Source organism: Ceraceosorus guamensis (assembly GCF_003144195.1).
Source record: "Ceraceosorus guamensis strain MCA 4658 unplaced genomic scaffold IE81scaffold_14, whole genome shotgun sequence".
Taxonomy (NCBI): domain Eukaryota; kingdom Fungi; phylum Basidiomycota; class Exobasidiomycetes; order Ceraceosorales; family Ceraceosoraceae; genus Ceraceosorus; species Ceraceosorus guamensis.
In genome coordinates, this window is record NW_020290009.1 from 292041 (window position 1) to 308403 (window position 16363).

A 16363-nucleotide genomic window follows, 5' to 3' on the forward strand; every position below is an offset into this window, starting at 1 on the left:
CAACCCAGGACATCCAGCGGACGACGGCAGGTGCACGTGACTTAGCTTGCAGGTACTCCACAGATCCAGAGGAAACATCAGAATAATAAAAAAACTGGAAGGTACGGTACCGTACCCAAAGAGAATCACAATCACAATCGTGAATTAGTGATTTGGATTGCGCGGACGAGCGATCGGTCCGCGGGAATAAGACGCGCTCAGCACGCGTGCCGCGCGCGTATACGCGCGCGGTGAACGCGGATGCATTCACGTTCACGTACGATTCACGATTGCGCGCATCGTCGAAGCGGCGGGCTGATTCAAGATTCTGATTCAACGGGTTACGGTCACAGATGGCACGACTTTGGATGAAGTGATGAACTCCATCCGTGACTCTTCTGACCATGACTTCAATTCAAGAACGAGCTCAGCAAATTGTACCCCATCGTTCTTTTCCGTTGAAACTTCGTCATCTTGCCACTCGTCTTCCTCTGGATTCAGCTCTCGCAGGCCTGCAGATACTCGCGGAGCGGCGGGAACCAGGTGCATTTGCTTCGTCAGTCTAATAGCACTCGTGGCTTGACAGACCTCCCGGCTGTCCTTGTCCGTCACGAAGCGCTCGTCTCGGTCCTCGCTACCCTCAGCGTCACCCTCCATGGAACTCATGCTGGTGTGCTCTCCTCGACGAGGCTTCTGAACAGCGCATTAGCCCAGACAAGGCATTCTGAGCGGGTGCTCAAGCGTCTTGTAGCTCAATGTCACTCCGCCCACCCGGAGAAGGGGTGGCGAGTCCGCGCTGGCAACAAGGCGAAACGAGCCTTTCTCCCGCAGCTCCTCAGCAACAACCCCACTGGCGCTTTTTCCCGCCTCCGTATAGGATCGACACACCCGGACCAAGCTACGGACACTCGCCAATTCAGGTGAGTGTCGCAAGAAGGGATGTCATCTTTCCTCCTCGCGCTAACCCTAGGCTGCTCTCTACAGAGTCGAACAGAATCGAGCCATGCTCGTCATTTCCAGTTTACGTCTCAGCTTGGACCACCTGCCGAGTTCAATCCTGACGGTAGCGAAAATGTCGAGTTCGCCCGGTACGCATCAACATTGCGGCTCAAATCTCGTTGGGACGACATATTTGCTCGCTTCGAGGACGCCCACCTGGTTCCGCAGGATGAGATACATCTCGGCTCGGGAGCTCGGCCACCCCGGCTCATTCGAGACCGAGGGACATTGAAAGGTATCGCCAGCAAGCGAATAGAGTTTGGCGCCTTCATCAAAGACGAGGAGCTGAATTATGGAGAAGAGCGCTCACTCGAGCCGTGGGGCGAGGTGGACAGCGACGAGGACGAGATCGGGATCTGGGGCGCCAGTGCTGCCACTGCCATCTTCCGCAGCGACTACATCAAGCAGGAGGATCAGATGGGATCATGTCCCGATGGCCGTGGCTACTGGCCGAGCGGTGAGCACGCAAGCGATCCTCATCTAGCGGAATTCCTGGAAGCAGAGGCGCACAGAAGGGCTATCATGGGAGATATCGATGAGGATGAGCAGAACGCAAGCTCAGGGAGTGATAGAGACATTGACGGCGATTCTGATACCTCGAGGAATGGCGTTTGGGAGGCCCAACGTCGATTCTCGGATGGCTACGATGAAGATTCCGGGGCGAGCAGCGTAGAATACGAAAGCGACTACGACAACCAAAGGCGGCGTCGGCCCGTCAACTTGCCTTCAGCAAAGGTGGCTTCTCAGCAAGCAAGCTCCTCGTCGGATGAGCTCGATGTCCTCTCGGATGACTCAGATGGATACGACTGGGACGAGGTGCTGTACGAGAAGCGAGCGAACGTGGAAAGATTACTGCAGCCATTCGACCGAAGAACAAAGCGATTCAAAATGGGCGAGCAGGGCATAGGCGAGTCACTGCCTTATGGCGATCTTCCTGGCCTCGCAGAACTCCTGCAATTTTGTCCGTCAGCGAGAACGCTGGCACCAAACCTCAGATCACGCGCAATCTGTCAACAATCCACGTCTCTGTTGATAGCCCCTGCTTCGGCACATTCAGCAAATTTGTCGGTAGAATCGGGAACCTCCGCTCCACCGCCGGACGAGGAGCCCGAGCGCCGACGCAGCTCCAGAGCTCGAGCAAAGCCTTGCTACAACGTTCGGCGCGTCTTCGCTGACATGTGGCCAGAGGGACATTGCAAAACCCGAAGGAGAGATGAAGGATATCCAGCATCCCGTAATCGAGATGGTCAGATGTCACGCGGTGACATTGGTAGAGAGCTGGGACGGCAATCGTCCATGGGTACGGGTACAGCATTGTCTTATTCTAAACGCCGGCCAAGCTCCAGTGACGATGACGACGAGACCGACGCCCGCGAAGCAGAAAGTCAATTGCAGGTGAAAAGAAGTGGCGGAGCAAAGCGTCGATCGCACCTTGATGAGCAAAAGGCAAACAGCCAAGCATACAGGTCTTTGAGCGTGCGCAGGCCACAACAAGCCGAGCATCGAAGTGCGTCGCCCCACAGGGTTGTCGACCAGGCCTCGCATCTAGAGCTCGAGCCGTGGCAAGCGCAGATCGGCACTTACGCCACGCAGTCACAGATGAATGGAACAGAGTTGAGAGCGCCAACCTCGAGCTTGGGAGGCACTACCTCTGCAGCGCAGGAGCCTTCCTTTGATCGCGACTCGAGCTCAGATGAGGGGCGGAGCAGGAAGAAGCTCCGCAATCAGCCGCCTGGGCCAAGGCATGATGCACCTGCACCTCAATTGTCACCACGGGTCATTCGCAAGTTTGCATTCTCTTCGCCGCGTCCCATGCAGAGGCGCGAGCAATTAGCCGAATCACCCAAGACGGCGCGTCGAGCGGTACGAGCTACCTCGATGACACCCTCAAAAATGAAACGCCAATCAGCACCGCTGGAGCAAATGTCGCTGGATGTCGATCGCTATATCAAGACCATTGCATTTCCAGCTTCAACATCGACTGGCTGTGGAGCCGGGGGCGGTCGTTGCACAAAGGCGCTGTGTCTATCTTGTGGCGGTATCGGCAACAGAGATACGCAGCCGGCGATCGGACTCGAGTCTTGAGCGTAGATCGGGCCTCGGTACGCGAGGAGAGTGGGGCTCGCTTCGAGGGTCTAAGAGGACTGTAGTGGTAACCATGGTAGCAAATCCAGCCCCATCGGTCCACACTTTGCATTTTGCGAGCTTTCGTATCCGCGTTAAAATGCGTTATGAGTTCCTTTCATCTTCTCTAAGTTAGCTCCAGCAGCTGGCTGCTTTTGCCTCCTAGCGGGTAGGTCTGGCGCCTCTGTTTGCGTTTGCACACCAATTTGCGCGCCTTTCAAAAGGCATTCTCATTCATCCATACCCCTATCTAGAAGCACTCAATTGGGCAGCTGGAGCTTCTTCATCGGATACAGGTGCGTCGAGAGCGCTTCGCGTAATATGAGCCATCGAGAGGCAGCCACGGGCTTAATCAAGCCACGAAAGGGACAATCCAGAAGCTCCGCATACACTTGGCAGAGCCGTGCACTGTGCACCATGCTTGTTCCTGAGCCGCGCCACACACTTGACGTCTTTTCGGTCTTTGAAATGGGCATGCCCTGGCGGCATCGGGCACAGCAAAGGCGGAACGGGCGTCTCCATTATGATGCTGCGACACCCGCGTGTCGGTAAGCGATTCTTGACCTCAGTCGTGAGTGTAGACGGCCTATTGAATTATGCAGCGGTGTTCATCGACGGGGCCAGGTCCACTCAACAGCCATTATGGGGTTCTGGCTTCCTGCGATCGATTTGCCCAGACAGCCTTCTTTCAAAGTTCTGCGCATCAGTCGCATAGCCATGCGCGCAGACGCGATCCGGTCGACCACTCGTGTTTCATCCCCGAGGCAGTGCTTTCGCCAAGATGGCTGAGCCAGCGCCACGTCTGGCCAAGACTGATTTGCAATCCGGCGCTGATCATGGCTCCACGCATTTGAGCGCTGGATTGCTGTGTCTCACCTCGGCGAACAGCGTATTGACCTTGGGCTGCGTTGTGAAGGTGTCTGTCTGCGCAGCACCTTGAACTTTTTTTCTTTCTTGAGCCGCGAGCTTCACGTCGCACATATAAATGGCTCTCCAGTCTGCCTGCCCATCAACCGGCTTCCATTCACCCTACTTCCGGACAGTCTTCTCCCAGCCCCTTTCCTTGCCCCCGCCTTGTTGTCCGGTCATGCGAGTACAGGTCCTTTTCGTTGCCTTGGCCATCAGCATCGCCCTTCAGGCCGAGGCTGCCGGCCAAGACCGCTTCATTCGTCAGCGTGCCGAATGGTTGAAAAAGCGCGCCGGTCAGGCCTGGGCGAGTAAGTCCCAGGGCTAAGTCGGCGACGTGGGGAGAACCGTTCTGAATGTCAATGCGCCTTGCTCCTCGCGCAGTGTTCTCTGGCACGAAAACGCAGGAAGAAGCGTCTTTCTTGCCTTCCAACCAGCTTACCTTTACGCACGAGAACGGCGTAGCAGCACCAAGTCCTTATGCCGTCAATCGCGTTGGCGTCGATGGGCCACTGCTCTTCACCAGCCCTCACATCTTCGATGATCTGGCTCATTTCAACCGCGAACGCATCCCTGAGCGCGTGGTACATGCCGTCGGTGAGTAGCGCCAAGTAGGTTATCCGGCAAAACAAGGCGGCTCACGTTGCTTCTCTGCTTACAAGGCGCCGGCGCTCATGGTACTTTTGAGGTCACCACGGACTTTGCTGAGAAGTACAGCATGTCTCCAGCGTTCAAGAAGGGCAGCAGCCACAGCATCACCGCTCGCTTTAGCACTGTCGGCTCTGCACGCGGCGGTCCCGATGTGGCTCGTGATCCTCGGTGAGTGGTCTGGGGGTTTCGAAAGCCGTGGTGGCAGCTGACGTCGCAGTCCCCGTCGTGTTTCAGAGGTTTTGCCATCAAGGTAGATAACTCGAGCAGATTTTCCGTTTCCCTGCGACTGGCTAACCCGTGCTTGCTCGCTGCTTAGATTCGGACGAAGGACAACGGTATTCTGGACTGGGTGAGTGCACGTCACTGCGTCTCGTTCTCTCGCCCGGTAACGCCCTGCGCCTGACGATGCAACTCTTCGGAACCATGTAGGTGTTCAACAACACTCCAGTCTTTTTCATTCGCGATCCCCTCAAATTCCCAGCATTCATTCACACTCAGAAGACCAATCCTCAGACAAATCAAAGAGACCCAGACATGGTCTTCGATTACCTTTGGCAGAACCCTGAAGCGAGCTTGCAATTCTTGCGCTTGTTCTCTGACTTGGGGACGCCTTTTGGCTTCCGCCATATGCACGGCTGGTCTGGCCACACGTACAGACTGGTCCAACAAGACGGCTCTTGGGTGCACGTCAAGGTCAAGCTTGAAAGTGATCAGGGTGTCAAGGTGGGTCTGATAGCCAAGTATCGCGTCGGAAGAACGCATGAGGACCGCGAGCAATGTGGAAGAGCAGTGTCAATGGCCCGTCGGTGCAACAAAATCTGACTAGCTGTTGCATACACCCGCACAGAACTTCACTGGGCCTCAAGCCAATTACATCGCGGGTCAAAACCAGATGTGGGCCACACAAGATCTGTTTGAAGCCATCGAGCGCTCCGAGCATCCATCGTGGACGGTCAAATTTGCCGTCAAGACCATCGAAGAAGGCAGACAGTACAAATACAATGTCAACGATTTGACAAAGGACTGGATGGATGCCCAGTGGCACGAGGTCGGCAAGATGACGTTGACCCAGAATGTGGAAAAGTGCGCCCCGACTTGGCGCGCAAAAGGTTGATCGCCTGCTTACTGACACAGCCTCTTTCGGTCTCAGCTACTTTGCCGAAATTGAACAAGTGCACTTCAGCCCCTCGAATGCAATCGAAGGCTGGGCGCCATCCAACGATCCGTGAGCGATGAGATACGCGGAGACGTGTCTGGACGAACCGTGCTCACAGGTTCCAGATCAACGCTTCCCTTCAGCGTCTTGCAGTCGCGTCTGTTCAGCTACAACGACGCAGCAAGGCACCGTCTCGGTGCCAACTATCTTCAGGTGCGTTACTGGAGACACTCCCTGAGGCGGCTGTGTACTAAAGGGTTTTGCCGTGCGTCCCCGACAGATCCCCGTGAACTGTCCCTTGTCTCAGACTGCTCACTTTCAACGTGACGGCAAAATTGCAGTGCATGGAAATCAGGGCAAGAGAGCCCTTTATCCGAGCAGTACCGACCCACTGAAGTACGTGAAGTCATACGTCTACCCTAAGGAGGATCTCGACGAGAAGAAAGTCGTATCTTTCGAGAGCCAGATGCAGGAGCTCGACTACGACCAGCCCGTGAGTATGCCATGGACGCGCGTCAGACAGAGAAGCTGCAGACGGTAACGATGTCCATTGTGCAGCGCGCGTTTTACCAAGAACTCGCAGAGCACGATAAGGTCAACATCGCAGCCAACTTTGGCGGCACCATGGCGCATATGAAGAACACCAACGCTCAGAACGAGTGCATCAAGCTCTTCGAAAAGATCGACGCGCGCCTAGGCAAGGACGTGGCGGCCGCGATTGCCGAGGCGAAGAAGCAGCCTCCAATTGATGGAGTCAAGGACCCATCTGAGATTGCCGTACCGGGAGGTCCGGCGCAGACGCCTGGTTCTGGTCAGAGTGGCACCTCGACGGTACCGACCAGTGATGCTGGTGGCAATGGCAGCCCGCCAAACACTGCTGCTCCGAAAGACGGTGACTCGCAGCCTACGACAGGCCAAGGTAGCCCGCCAGCAAAGACCAGCAAGGGTGTCGACAGCGGAGCACAAGGCAATGCCGAACCCCAAAAGGCTGGTAGCGGTACGAACACCCCACCCAAGAAGGTGGATGCGCCGAAGGGTGAAGTGGGCAACACTACGCCTACCACCAGCGCCACCACCGACAAGTCCAAGGGAGGCAACGGCACCAGCAACGAGAAGCCCAATGTTGCCAGCAGCCAAGACGGTAGCACCGCTCACGAAGCCTCACCTTGAGCAGCAGGCTGAGCGTGGCGTGCGAAGTTACCAGCCTCCCTGCTCTCATGTCCACGTGCACTCGTTCGCAACGAGTTGGTGTTGACCACCCCCTTGACAATGTCTATCAGTCCTCTGAGACTTGGCGTCCAAAATTCCTTGTTGCTCAGCAAATGAGTCATGTAGACGATGGCGTGAGTCTGATGCAGGGCAAGTGTGCGCCCTAGTAGAATTTATTCGTTGAACAATGTCCTCGTCACGGTTCAAAGGTGACGCGTTGGCGCTCTTGATGATGCGCGTCGAGATGAGGAGCACTACTTAGCCACGCCGAGGACCGCTCGGCCAGCCCGGTCCTCGGCGTGGCTGACAGTCAGAGTGCAGGCCAGAGCTACGAGCGTTGCTCCCCCCACTCTCTGCGCGAAAGCTCGAGCGCGAGCTCGGCGCCTTCCACCAACGAGACGCCATCGCTGAGAAGAGCTGCCAATCAGCATTCGACTTTGTGGGTAGCATCGTATGATTCGACGCTGCTCCACGCTTGTGCTGAGAAAGCAACAACGACGTGATTGGAGAGCGTGATGATGTTTGTTCACGTGCGGAGGGTCCTCTCTCTCGGGGATCTGTATCGAGTGGTCTACATCGGTCGGCCCAAACTCTTCAAGTGTTCGTGGATGGATGATTTGTCGCGCAAATCTGTGAGCTGCGCCTTCTTTGGCGTGCGACCCTACTAGCGGATCGATTCGCACGCGTGCACCACCGTCTGCAGCAGCTGCTGCATGCTCTCTGCTGATGCGTCGTGCAGAGTAAAAAGATGCGGCTTCGGAGCTAAGGCACACACCGCACTCGCATGCGCCGCTGCCTTTACGCTTTCGGAGTTTGCCGCAAGTTGGAGCAGTCGTCACACATGATTTCGCCATCCACACTTCTTTCGCGTGACCGTCGCGCGCAGCGTCACCCCAACCATCCCACCGAACAAGTCATCAAAGCTATTCTACTCGGAGCCTTTTTGCTCTGGCGGCGTCTGCAGAGCGGCTCGATTCGGAAATCGGGCTCAACGCTGCAAGGTGAAGAGGATTGCAGCGGCAAGAGGGGCTGCTTTGCAGATCAGGCCGCCGGAAAGCAAGTTTGAGCCAGGAATACATTGCGGTCGGCTGGGGACCCCACTGCCGCAGATCCGGGGAGGCGGAGCGCGCGCGCGATCTTGGTCGCTTCCAAACTTGGAGAAGCGAGTCATGAGTGGCGGGTAGTCGTGATAGGCTCGAGTGCCAAGATCTCATGGGGTGGGGACCCGGCTCAGCATGCTTGGACGGGATCAGCAATGGAGCGCGAGGTTCGCTGTAGGACGTGCAAAAGTCCGGGTTCGCGTCAGCGTTCTCAGCTAGACTGTCTTGTTCGAGTCAGCGAAGGCTTTACTGCAATCCGTAGAGCTTGCAGGACATTCGGAACGGCGGCGTGCCGCATGCTGGATTTGCGTTGCAGCAGGATGGCAGATTTGATGCATCCCTCTCGGACTCCCGAACTTTGGTCTTCCGTGCATTTGTGCTGACTCGTGGATTCGTCATCCAGTGGGAGCCTACGCATTTGATGTGCAATCATCGCACAAGTGAGCATTGGTCCGACACCTGATTGGAGCACAGGCTTCTCCCACGGATCAGGGCAGCTCTAATGCGACGCTTCGCAACGGTCCAAATATCGTCGAATCCTCTGGCAATATGGAGGGACTTCGTCTTCGGCGCAAGACATGACGAATAGATTGAAAAGCTTTCAGTAGCGTCAAAAGACGTTCGTCTGAGATCTCTTCTATTGGAGCATGCCTCGGACCGAACGCACAAGCTTCCATCGCTTAGACATATGCGCGAGCTGCTCTTGGCTCTTTATTGCTCAGGGCGCTCGGCCGGTGACTTGGGGCTGCTCTCATACAGCTGATGACCAATCGCGCTACGTGCGCAGGTCGACACACAGCCAGTACAACCGATGTGCCGGAGAGTTTTCACGCTCCTCAAGCAAGACTGCGAAGCTTCCGCAGAGTCCAAAGCTGGCACGAGCACGTCACCGGCTCTCGCACCAATCGCACTGCTTGCCATGGACCCTTGACGATCATGGCCTCACTCATTGGCTGCAAGAAAGACCTGGACCCGAAGGGCTTGCGCCATTTGGAGTGCAGGCGTGTAACATTCGTGATTCTACCACCGTGTGAGCGAGGTAGACCGTGGGAGAAGAGAAGGCTGTCATGTAGATCTCTCCAAGATACTCGGCGCCCTCGCGTGGAGCACCATGCTCTGTCACGAAGCGACGTCGGTCTGTATGGCTTCTCTCACGAAAGCTACATAAAGGAGCTCACTTGCCATCTATCCATCCAGATTCCTCTCCCTATCAATTCCACTCTTCCCATCACCCCCCTCATCCTCTCGTGGCCGTCTTCGCACCATCCTCGTCATGAAGTTCACTCTCCCTTTGCTGACCGTTGCCGGTCTTGGTCTCTCGACCACAGTCTCCGCCCTGCCCTCATTCGCTGGCAAGTCCTTCGACGAAGTTGCTCGCGGCCTGGACCTCAACTCTGACCGTCCCGAAATCAAGGCTTTCGTCAAGCGCGCTGAGGAAATCCGCAACGGTGGACCCATCTACCCCCGTGCTCAACGTGGTGACCGTGACATTACCGCCCTCATCAACCCTGCAACTTTCAAGTTCAACGACGAGGAGCAGAGCATTGATCTCACCTCTGACGAGCACAAGTTCATTGCTCCCGGCCCCAACGACATCAGAGGTGAGTGGCTCGTGCAACAGTGGTCGAGAATACGCGTCTGACGTTCTCGTTATGTGGTCCCACATCGGCAGGTCCTTGCCCTGGTCTCAACCTGCTCGCCAACCACGGTTACCTTGACCGCTCCGGTGTCACCACCCTGACCCAGGGTATCGATGCCATCAACAAGGTCTTTGGTGTCGGACCCGACCTTGCGCTGGCCCTCAACGCCTACGCCGTCATCTTTAACGGTAACATCCTCGACGGCACCTGGTCCATTGGTGGCCCCTACAAGTCCAAGAGCCTCGGCTCTTTGACCAACCTGCTGTTCGGTGACCCCGCCGGCATCAACGCCCACAACGTTTACGAAGGAGATGTGAGTAGCAGTGGCAACGTCAGCACCGCAGAATCCGCCGACTGACCGCTTCCACCGTGTCTACACTTCAGGCTTCCATCGTTCGTCAAGACTTGTACGACCCTGCTAGCGGTGGTAACAACGTCGACCTTCACATGCCCTTCTACGAGGAGCTGCTCGCCGACGGTGGCAACAACTCTCAAGACGGCGTGGACGTCTTTACCCCTGAGGTCATGCTCAAGCACAAGTCCGCAAGGTGGCACTACAGTGTTGCGAACAACCCCCGCTTCTTCCAGTCCGCCTTTGGTGGTCTGGTCGTGACCACTGCTGCTGAGCGTTTCGTCACCGAGTTCGCTGCCAACAATACTGCCGATGCCGAGGGCTACAACCGTATCTACCTCGATGAAAAGAACCTGCACGCCTTCTTCGGTATCTACAAGGAGAACGGCAAGCTCGTCTACAAGCGCGGTCAAGAGAGACTTATCCCTGGATGGAAGCGTCGTCCCCTGGCCTCCAGCTTCTCCCTCGTCGACATTGCTCTTACGCTCTTGGCTGCTGCACGTACCGACCCTTCGCTGCTCTCCTTCGGTGGTAACACTGGTACCGTCAACTCCTTTGCCGGACTCGACGTCGGCGACCTGTCCGGAGGTGTCTTCAACCTGGCCGGTCTTCTCAAGGACCCCCAGGAACTCCTCTGCTTCCTTTACCAAGCTGGTATCGAAGAGCTTGTACCTACGCAACTGAACGTCTTATATAAATCCCTTGGCCAGGTGACCAGCTATCTCAGCGATAACCTCAAGGCTCCTTGGTCGAAGGCTGCAAACAGCGGTGACAACCCTTGCCGTCCCTTTGACCAGAACAAGAAGATCAACATTCTCGACGCCTACAAGAAATTCCCTGGCGCAAAGGGTGTCCCAGGAGTCTAATTATGGTGCAACGTACCCGAAACAACACCAACATCATCTCTCCTGATATTTCGCTTTCTGTAATCACCCATCCTTGTTGCCAATCTTAAGAATTTAGTTGTCAGAGTCGCTCACGCGCGCGGATGATGATAGTGTTGACGGAGGGTATATAGCGCACCTTCTCGGGGTCAACCGTCGGCGCGTGCGGGAAATCCTCCGACCCCGGCGAGATTCCCGCGGACGCGTGCATGCACGTACCTGCTGTTGATGCTATGCAACGCGACTCGCCGGCAAACTTCTCGCCTTGAGCATAGACCCCTGCAAAAACTCCTCCTTGTCTCTTCTACCATGTCGTTCAAGCATAACTTCATCAAGCGCTGCTCAAGGCGGTCCCTCCATTAGTCGAAGCGCACAGAAAGCTAGTTGCTTTAGTAGCAAATACTCTCTCGTGCACTTCCTGCCCCCTTTCATCCGTCGTCGCTGATCTCAGCTGTTGCACGCGACACCAACCTCTGGCGCGCACGTCTGTCTGATCCTTGCAGCATCCCGAATTCTGCTCTCGCTACAATGTCCAGCGCAACCCCTTTCGATCCTTCACAGCATCCGCACAGGCGATGGAACCCGCTCACAGGTTCCCATGTGCTCTGCTCTCGTGAGTGTCACCGCACGCCGAGCCACGCTACGCTACGCCTTGGCTAGATGAACCTCGTGTTGTAGAGCGAGCGGTCGTGCTGACTGCTGCGTACCTCCCACGGACTGCCATGTGCATGCACTCGCAGCGCATAGGACTCAAAGGCCCTGGCAAGGAGCTCAGGAAGCTGGTGCGGGTGGACAATTACCGGCCTACGATCCCAAATGCTACCTGTGCCCAGGCAACGACCGAGCTACTGGAGGAAAGAATGAACAGTACGAGGGAACGTATGTGAGTTGGGCGAGCGGGGGTCACACGTCACCACGAGGCTGGACCAATGGCCAGCGGCACGGTGACTGGCCGGACGGGAAACAGCAAAAGAGCAGCGGAAGATCTTCCTATCCATGTTGCTGACCCTCACCCGGCACCCTTCGCCTTGCCTTGCAGTTTTTCGAGAACGACTATGCCGCATTGAAACCTGACGATGTGGAGTTCAAGGAAGATGGTAAGTATGTCCTGGAGGCGCGTGCGCGGCAGCATACAGAGCACCATGATGGTCTGAAATGACTTGCCGTCTGACCTGCTCTGCAGCTTCTACGTCGCATCCGCTGCTTAGGTCGACTCCAGCGAGAGGGAGGTGTTACGTCATCTGCTTTCACCCTTCGCACAACCTCACCATCGCGCAGCTGACCAGCGCCCCGTACAGCGCCAGTGTGGACATACTCAGGATCGTGCAAGCCTGGAAATCTCTCTACCTTCGCATATCCTCCGAAAATCCTTTTGTAAAGTATGTTCAGATCTTCGAGAACAAGGGATCCGCCATGGGATGCTCCAATCCTCATCCACACGGCCAGATTTGGTCTCTAGACTATGTCCCTCAAGAGCCGCAAGTGGAGTTGGAGAACCAAAAGGCATACGCTTTGGAGCCAGCCAATGCTGCGCCGGAAGTGCTCAGGGGCGCGCCTCTGGATTCGAACGGGAAGCCGAGCTTGCTGCTGACATATGTTCACCTCGAGCTCAACACGCCCGGAAGGCCTCGTGTGATCACGCTCAATCAGCATTTCGTCGCAGTGGTGCCCTACTGGGCAGTCTGGCCTTTCGAGACGCTCATCCTGCCGGCCAAGAGGCACATCAATAGTCTAGCACACATGACAGAGGAGGAGCTCTCGAGTCTGTCAGACATTCTCGGAAGGACGGCTTGTCGGTTGGACAACATTTTCAGCTGCTCCTTTCCCTACTCCATGGGCATTCATCAGAGGCCCGTGCCCGCTACGACGACCGGTAAAGATGGCGCCGCATCGGCATCCTCGGACGTGGCAGACTTTGCCCAGTTTCACATTCACTTTTATCCTCCGCTGCTCAGGAGCGCTACGGTGCGCAAGTTCTTGGTCGGATTCGAGATGATGGCGGAACCGCAGAGAGACCTGACGGCTGAACAAGCTGCGGAGAGGATACGCAATTGCAGCGAAGTACATTACACCGTCAAGTGAGCGATGCGATGCCATGCAGATATATCTCCTCTGATGCTCGTCAGCGCAGTCAGGATCGCTGTGTGAAGACTCAACGCAGAAGCGAACGATTAGTTTGGGATATGTGCCGCATGATATCTAGGCGCACGCTCGGGCCTCACAAATAATCAATCACTGCTTTGAAATCAATTGCATTTTCTTTCGGTGGCGTGCGCTTTGAGCAAACGTGAAAGCGGAGACTAAGCGATGCGGGGGAAGCCTACAAGAGTGACGCGAGAGCTAGCCAAATGTGTGACATAAAAAAAAAGGTTTCGTCGAGGATGAAGAGATGTTGCCGTGTTCGAGAGTGAACACGCGCTGCGTGGGGTGTAGCTCATCCACGATGTAGCTCCCGCTATGAGTTGTAGAAAGGTAAAGTAGAAGAAGAAATGTGGTGTGGGTGGGTTGATTTTGGTGAGAAATCAAGAGATCACAAATGAGCTACGGCTGATTGTCAAGCGCCAATCTTTGCGCTGATGCGGCTGCTAATGTCTGGGTGGACGCGGCCAAAGACGGCGAGTTGACGCTGAATGATCTCGCGAGACTTTGCGCCGCCCAAGTGACCAGAGACGTTGTTGATGAAACGCTCCTTGGCCTGCTCGTCGAACACCTTCTCCCACAGCGCGCGAGGCTGCTCAAAGTCCTTTTCATCGACTTGAGACAAGAAGTAGCTGATGGTCGATGCGGTAAAGTCTTGGTGAACGGCATCCTGAACGCTGACTTGCTTGGGGTACTGCAATGGCTTGATGGTGGACACGTAGTTTGGTCGGCTGCCCTGGTTGCCATTCACCGACATGAAACCGTCGCGCTGGAAGTTGGCCACAGGAACCAACGGAGCATTGACGGGGATCTGTTGGTAGTTGACGCCCAGGCGGTGCCTATGTGTGTCGGGGTAAGAGAAGAGACGGCTTTGCAGAACTGGGTCTGCACTGGGCTCAACGCCGGGCACGAGGTGGCTGGGTGCGAATGCGACTTGCTCAATCTCGGCAAAGTAGTTGGAAGGGTTCTTGTTCAAAGTGATCTTGCCCACGGGTCGCAAAGGGAACTCGGCGTGGGGCCAGACCTTGGTCAAGTCGAAGACGCTGTAGCGGAACTCCTCGGCTTGCTTTTGAGTCATGGTCTGCACGCTGACGGTCCAGGATGGGAATTGACCCTTCTCGATCTGTTCGAACAATTGCTGGTTGTGAATATCGGGGTTCTCGCCAGCAAGCTTGACACCCTCCTCCTGAGTGTAGAAGTCGGTGCCCTGATCCGATCGAACGTGAATCTGAACATATTGCCACTCGCCCTGAGCGTTGATGAACTTGAAGGTGTGGCCAGAGTAGCCGTGCTGCAAGTCATGACGCTTGGGGATACCTCGGTCACCAAAGAGAATCATGACTTGGTGAACGGACTCTGGGTTTTGGGAGAGGTAGTCCCAGAACATGTCTGCATCCTTCAAGTGGGTCTGAGGGTCGCGCTTTTGGGTGTGGATGAAGTGGGGGAACTTCGCTGGGTCGCGCAGGAAGAAGATGGGGGTGTTGTTGAAGACCCAATCCCAGTTGCCTTGCGATGTGCGCAGCTTGACAGAGAAGCCACGGGGGTCACGAGCAGTGTCGGCTGAACCAGACTCGCCACCGACGGTGGAGAACCGCATGGTGAGGGGAGTCTTGGATCCCTTCTTGAACATTTCAGCGCAGCACAGATCGCTGATGTCGTGAGTAGCCTCGAAGACACCGTGAGCACCACCGCCCTTGGCGTGCACCACTCGCTCGGGAATGCGTTCCCTGTCAAAGTGTGCCAAGAGGTCGATGTGATGGAAGTCTTGCAAGAGCAAGGGGCCGCCGATGTTCTTCTTGCCATTGCTGAAGCGCTGGGCCTGGTAAGGCTCAGGGTAAGGGGCACCGTTGGAGGTGGTGTAGGCCACCTGCTCCGGGCCAGAAGTGAACACTTCAGAGGAAGGCATTGTGTATGTGTGCGGGATGTGTGGTTGTGCAAGATAGTAAACTCGCGAGAGTCGTGGGTGTGGGATGAAAGAAGTGTACGTGCAAACCTTTCGGTTTATATATCTCGTCCGCGTAGCTCGCGGCATTCGATTGTGCGTGGGAGCAGAAGCGTCTAGCAAACTCTACCACTCACGACCGTTGGGCGAACGCTCGACGCCCGGTTCGCCGACAGTCGTGCATCCTGAAAGCGAGGCCCCACCGCCGTGTGACGGCATTCGTGATTTGGTGTGGCTGCAACTCACGACTGCTCGCGGAGCAGATGCTGGTCGGCCTTCGTCTTTCAATCGCCGTCAACGCACGACGCTCTTGCTGCATACGCGTGATTGCATGGGCACCCCCCCAAGAGTTGCCTCTTCAGGGCACTTTCTCACTCGTGACTCACGCGTCCTGCACGCGCCACCAACATCGAGGCGAGGTTGCGTCAGCTTTCAAACGCCGCCTCTGCCCAGACGCGCTCGTTTGCGCGCTTGTCGGCCGGGCGGCTTGACGCTTGCTGCATGTGCACGGACCGATCACCTATTGCACAGCACTCACACTGCTCGCGTGCTGGCGCAAAGCCTCCACCCCCACACTCCTCAGAGGTGATGCAAGTCGTGCGTTCAGTTGCCGAAGGTTGCAAAAGAGCGCATGCCGTCTTCCCCCTCTTATGGCGCCCTGGCAGACCCTGCGAGCAGCAGCAGGCACGTTCAGCAACGTCTGCGGGCAGCACCCTGACAGTCATCCATTCCACACCCGCTTCGATTCCTTGAGACACCGCATCGGTTCGCCGTTCGCTAATGAAGAGACGCTCACTGGCCAGGTGCATATGGCCACGGCACATGCTAGCCAATCAAACAACGCGCTAATCAAAGCTGGAAAAGTTACGGCGGGAGTGTGGCAAACTTTTCCTTCCGTGCTGGGGGCTGCCAATTTGACGGGTGGAATTGAATGCAGCCACCATCGTACCGTACAACAAGCGAGGGCCGGACCTGACGCTCAGTCGTGAAAGTCTGTTCTAGAGCTTTCGCCAAGTGTTGGGAAGGATTACAGATGGACCGCCACGCAGATCTTCCATTCCTAGTGATCCACTCTGTAATGGGCAAAATGACATCGATTGGGTAAATGGTCCGCGACGAAGCGCGTAAAACAAGATAGAGCCTACGACTCGGAGTACACGGCGCTCGACCTTGTAGTCCTAGGAAGTGTTGAGGAAAGAAGGTAAGATTAACACCAGTGAACAGTGTCCAAAAGTGTACTCAAGGCACCAAAGAGATCTAAAAATAAAAGCGTCAAGAAAGC

At 56.1% G+C, this 16363-nt stretch overlaps 5 protein-coding genes across 5 annotated transcripts; 4 read left to right on the forward strand and 1 right to left on the reverse strand.

The window, feature by feature from the left end:
* Positions 1-560: 560 nt before the first annotated feature.
* IE81DRAFT_47427 (hypothetical protein) lies at positions 561-3381 on the forward strand. Its single transcript, XM_025517364.1, has 2 exons — positions 561-899; positions 964-3381. The coding sequence occupies exons 1-2, from the start codon at positions 735-737 to the stop codon at positions 3061-3063; spliced, it is 2265 nt and encodes a 754-aa protein (XP_025371259.1). The 5' UTR covers positions 561-734; the 3' UTR covers positions 3064-3381.
* Positions 3382-4370: 989 nt separating this feature from the next.
* On the forward strand, positions 4371-6985 carry IE81DRAFT_287825 (catalase-domain-containing protein; the record flags this gene model as incomplete). Its single annotated transcript, XM_025511735.1, has 10 exons — positions 4371-4605; positions 4671-4827; positions 4894-4909; positions 4976-5008; positions 5089-5382; positions 5507-5742; positions 5810-5884; positions 5959-6028; positions 6096-6308; positions 6374-6985. 10 exons carry the CDS (start codon positions 4371-4373, stop codon positions 6983-6985), a joined length of 1941 nt encoding a protein of 646 aa, XP_025371260.1.
* A 2412-nt stretch (positions 6986-9397) lies between these two features.
* IE81DRAFT_346038 (hypothetical protein) lies at positions 9398-10982 on the forward strand (the record flags this gene model as incomplete). Its single annotated transcript, XM_025515989.1, has 3 exons — positions 9398-9725; positions 9797-10077; positions 10149-10982. The coding sequence occupies 3 exons, from the start codon at positions 9398-9400 to the stop codon at positions 10980-10982; spliced, it is 1443 nt and encodes a 480-aa protein (XP_025371261.1).
* A 302-nt stretch (positions 10983-11284) lies between these two features.
* On the forward strand, positions 11285-13256 carry IE81DRAFT_321766 (putative GAL7-UDP-glucose--hexose-1-phosphate uridylyltransferase). Its single transcript, XM_025513445.1, has 4 exons — positions 11285-11613; positions 11741-11883; positions 12040-12097; positions 12184-13256. The coding sequence occupies exons 1-4, from the start codon at positions 11529-11531 to the stop codon at positions 13080-13082; spliced, it is 1185 nt and encodes a 394-aa protein (XP_025371262.1). The 5' UTR covers positions 11285-11528; the 3' UTR covers positions 13083-13256.
* Positions 13257-13554: 298 nt separating this feature from the next.
* IE81DRAFT_287758 (catalase) lies at positions 13555-15045 on the reverse strand (the record flags this gene model as incomplete). Its single annotated transcript, XM_025511730.1, has 1 exon — positions 13555-15045. One exon carries the CDS (start codon positions 15043-15045, stop codon positions 13555-13557), a length of 1491 nt encoding a protein of 496 aa, XP_025371263.1.
* Between the last annotated feature and the right edge of the window lie 1318 nt (positions 15046-16363).